Source organism: Sinocyclocheilus grahami, unplaced genomic scaffold (assembly GCF_001515645.1).
Source record: "Sinocyclocheilus grahami isolate Dianchi unplaced genomic scaffold, SAMN03320097.WGS_v1.1 scaffold2619.1, whole genome shotgun sequence".
In the NCBI taxonomy this organism is placed as follows: Eukaryota; Metazoa; Chordata; class Actinopteri; order Cypriniformes; family Cyprinidae; genus Sinocyclocheilus; species Sinocyclocheilus grahami.
In genome coordinates, this window is record NW_015507798.1 from 40,263 (window position 1) to 44,609 (window position 4,347).

The window sequence follows — 4,347 nt, forward strand, 5'->3', positions numbered from 1 at the left end:
TCGTGCGTATGTGGGGTAAAGCAGCGGAGCTTTTATTATGCCACAGTCGACCGCTTCCGCTCCTTCCGGTCGTGTGTATGTGGGGGAAAAAGCAGCGCTGTTTTACCATACTAGATACGTTTGAAAGTTCTGTTATAATGCTACTCTATGTGGTCGTCACCGGTCTATTAAAACGCACAACATATTAAAGAGTCTTTGGTGTTTCCATGTTTTCTACAAAACAAAACTGGAAATCGAGGGGTTATGACGTCATTGGCAGGCGACACAATGACACTATGGACACGGTCCGTGTCGCTAGTTAAAATTGCTTATTTCTCTGGATTTAAACATTCTTTGAAACATTTGGGATAATGTAAGTACACAAGTCAGCAAAATATATAACACTGTTCTAGTGGTTTTTGGATATTTTAATAAAACAAATCTTACATATTGTGCCTTTAACTGATGGACTGGAGTGGTGTGGTTTACTTGTGGATTATTTTCATGTTTCTATCAGCTGTTTGGACTCTCATTATGACAGCACCCATTCACTGCAAAGGATCCATTGTTCAAAGTGTTGTCATGCTAAATTTCTCCAAATTTTCTGATGCAGAAATAAACTCATCTACATCTTGGATGACCTGAGGGTGAGTAAATTCTCAGTAAATTTTCATTTTTGTGTGAACTATTCCTTTAATTATTATATTAATTACTATTACTAAATTACTGAGAATCTTTATTGATAACGATATGACTAAAAAAATGCATTACGGTAATGAGAATGGGGTACAATAATGTGAAGTAAATATTAAATTTATTCTAATATAATGGTTATAATTTCAGTTATGTGGTGATGGAAGTTCAGCTCACTCTCTCCAGTCATCACGCCCTGTGTGTACCTCTTGGGTAGCATCCCAGTGTAACCATAGAAACTGGACTGCTGCACTGTAAAGGTCAAAAGGACAATGTTTACAGAACACAAAAGCACAATGTAGGCCGATGGAAAGAGCATGATTGCTTGTATATATTCACCTGTGCATCCAAATGCAACAATGGCAATTGCAGCCAGAGTAAGAGCATAGGATTGCTGAGTGTCAAACAGCTCCAACCAGACATCAAATACACTCACAAACACCAAAGGTCCCAATGCAAATAGATATCCTATTCATACAACACAGGATATTTAGTGATTTTGCAATTGAATAATAAGAATATGTGTGTGCGTATGCATAGAAAATGGTGCGAAAGAGCTTGTGAATTTTATTAATATTTTGAGGTGGTTTTTGCATGTTCTCACCCACACAGATGCGAGTGTTTAAGCTCAGTCTCTCCACGAGTGCGTTGTTCACAATGACAGCACTGAGAGCCACTAGAATATACGTCAAACTCATGTCGAACACAATAGAGGTGCCTGACAATGGAAGAGAAGTATTTTGACTGTGCAATGCATAGTTATCGCTTATCCACCTACAGCTCTGAGAATTTAATTTAGTCTTTCCTGTGATGTGCGACAGGTTGCATCACACCTATGAATTTGCGGTGGAGGTAGTCCACATCGGTGATGAAACTATTGTATGGCAGCAGAAAGCCGACACCAGCCAACAGCATGGCAAAGTAGATGCCATGGTAGCGATCATCAGGAATGGATTCCTCTGAGTCTGAAAATAAGACATGAGCTTATATGAATAGCAACCAGAATGACAGAGCAGCTAAGGCCTGTTATCTATACATAAAAATCAGCTCTTTTTTGTTGTGCATGATGGTGTCTTACACTAATGCAGGGTTTCCCAAAATAGGATTTGTAAACCCCAGGGGGTTTGTGACTTGACAAAAAAGCTAATAATTAAAATGAATTATTTTAAAATTCAAACAATGGAAATAAAAATTACCAAAAAGATATTCAATATTTTTATTGTTTATTATAAATATTACAAACCAACATTGGAGAACCATGAATGTATGTGCTGTTGAATAATTGAAATATTCACTTAAAATCTCAGAGGAAACTTCAAGTATTGGATGGTAATGCATGTCAAAGGGAACTGAATTGAATTTTGGGAAATTCAAGCATCATATCCATATCCATATCCATATCAATGATAACCTCATGCATGCATCATATGCATAAATATATATGCACTGACTGCATTTTGTAAGTGCAATTTAATGCATTATTACATATGTGCAATTTTTTTATGGCCCGGTTATTGCTTGATATAAGCTGTGTTGTACATATCTGTAACTCACCCTGAGCACTGTGCGGTTTTATCCTACCCATCTTCTCCTCGTCTGGCAGCTGACTAAAGCTGAAATTCGTGATCACAGACTTCTCTCTACCCTGCCGATTCCTGCTCCACTCCTCGGAGTACATATCTGGAAAAATGACAGAATTCACACATGGGAAATTTCATGCTGTCAAGAGACATATGAATTCATTGGGATTGTCATCAGAATCAGAATTAGAATCAGAATCAGAATTAGCTTTATTTGCCAGGTGTGTGCAAACACACGAGGAATTTGTTGTGTTTTTTTAAGGTGCTCCTGGTACATACATGCATACATACATACATACATACATACATATCTGACATGAGAACAGAAAAAACAAAACAAAACAAACAAACAAAAAAACATTTAAATAGTAAAAACTTAACAATAAATAATGTGTATGAATCTGGAACAGTAGATTTATGTACAGATTTATGCATTATTTACTCTATATATAACTGTATAAATAAATAGAAATGCATATGTATTTACATGTATGCTTATAAAATAACAAATAATAACAAACATAAATAATCACATAATAAATTTGTGTGTATGTGTGCATATAGATGCTAGTATAGAGAGGACAAATGTTTTTTCTCTATCATATCTAAATAATTCATTCATGCTGCACATTATAATGTAGTGATATCTAAATTCACTTGAATATTGACATTAAAAATACACTTAACCAGAGAAATATTAACTGGAGTAAAAAGTGTGACAACTTGCCCCTCTAATGCCCCTGTGGACTGTTTGTTGTGGTTTCTTCCCCTTGTGTTGGTTTAGCCCGTCTAATTATTAGTTAATCACCTCATTGTGCTCACTTGTCGGTCCCTCGTTAACTGCCCTATATCTGTTCCTGTCTCTTGTATTCCAGTGCTGTCGGTTATTGTGAATGTTACCCTGAGTGTGTGTCTGACTCTGCCTTGTTGTTGCTACATTAAATATCCTTCTTTTGAATTCTTGTCGTCCTCGTCATCCTGCCTGCCTCCACACACCTGGACCGTGAGAGAATAACCGACCTAAACGTATAGTATAGCGGTGTCTTTTCCCTCCTTTGTTTTGTCCAGTTTTTGTCAGTTTTTATTTCTTTTTTTATATATTTTTCCCACGCATTCCAAATCCTCCAGCTGGAGCAGGAGGAACGCTCTCTTGAGGACCACACCAACAACTTTCTGTCCCTGGCCCACCTCACGCACTACCCGGACAACTGCCTCTGTGGCTTCTATCAAGTTGGACTAAACGCCACCACACGAGCACAGTTGTCTGGGGATGGTCCTCGAGAGAGCCTCGCCGCCTTCATCGAGTGGGTGCTGGTGTCCTGCAAGTCCCAGCTGACCGTGGACATCGCGGACAACAACACCAGCCCCACTCAGGACCCTGAGCCCAGCACACCATCTCCCCGTGGTACGGAGCATAAACCTGAGCCCACCGATGACGGAGAGCCATTTCCCGCCGCGATCCACGAGCCGGAGCAAAGCCCCACGGCTGAGAAGAGGATCGCCTCGGATATGGAGCCCAACACGTCAGACCAGGTGCGAGAGCCGGTGACAGTGCCCACCACGAGGAAGCAATCCGTGGATGGTGTGAGCGCGGAGAGGAGCTCCGCCGCCTGCATCATGGCTGAGGTTGAGCAGAATATGGAGGGCGGTCAGTGCCAAATCGAGGAGGAGAGATCTCCTGATCCCCAGTCCAGCCCAGGAAGGGCTCCTGATCCCCAGTCCAGCCCAGGAAGGGCTCCTGATCGCCCAGGAAGGGCTCCTGATCCCCAGTCCAGCCCAGGAAGGGCTCCTGATCCCCCATTAAGCCCAGGAAGGGCTCCTGATCCCTAGTCCAGCCCAGGAAGGGCTCCTGATCCCCAGTTTCGCCCAGGAAGGGCTCCAGCCCAGGAGCTCTCTCCAGTGCCCGCTCCTCAAAAATGCCCGCACTACCACCCGCTCCGGCCTCCTCCAGCGTCACCATGGTCTGAGTCTCCCTCGCCTCCAGCCTCCGAGGCCCGGACTCTGCCTCGGTCTGTAGACCCAGTGGCTCCACCTCGGCTCCTAGCTCCCTCGCCTCCACCGTCACCCATCGATCCATCAGCTCCACCGTGCTCCC

General features: G+C 42.4%; 1 protein-coding gene across 1 annotated transcript in view; it reads right to left on the reverse strand.

Moving 5' to 3' along the window:
• Positions 1–4,347, reverse strand: part of LOC107575408 (equilibrative nucleoside transporter 4-like) — an 18,549-nt gene that overhangs the window by 9,534 nt on the left and 4,668 nt on the right. The window contains exons 2-6 of the mRNA XM_016261787.1: positions 2,227–2,352; positions 1,506–1,637; positions 1,277–1,390; positions 1,012–1,140; positions 850–924 (exon numbers count right to left, since the gene is read on the reverse strand). Coding sequence (XP_016117273.1) covers positions 850–924; positions 1,012–1,140; positions 1,277–1,390; positions 1,506–1,637; positions 2,227–2,350 — 574 coding nt within the window. The 5' untranslated portion in view covers positions 2,351–2,352. The remainder of the gene's footprint in view (positions 1–849; positions 925–1,011; positions 1,141–1,276; positions 1,391–1,505; positions 1,638–2,226; positions 2,353–4,347) is intronic.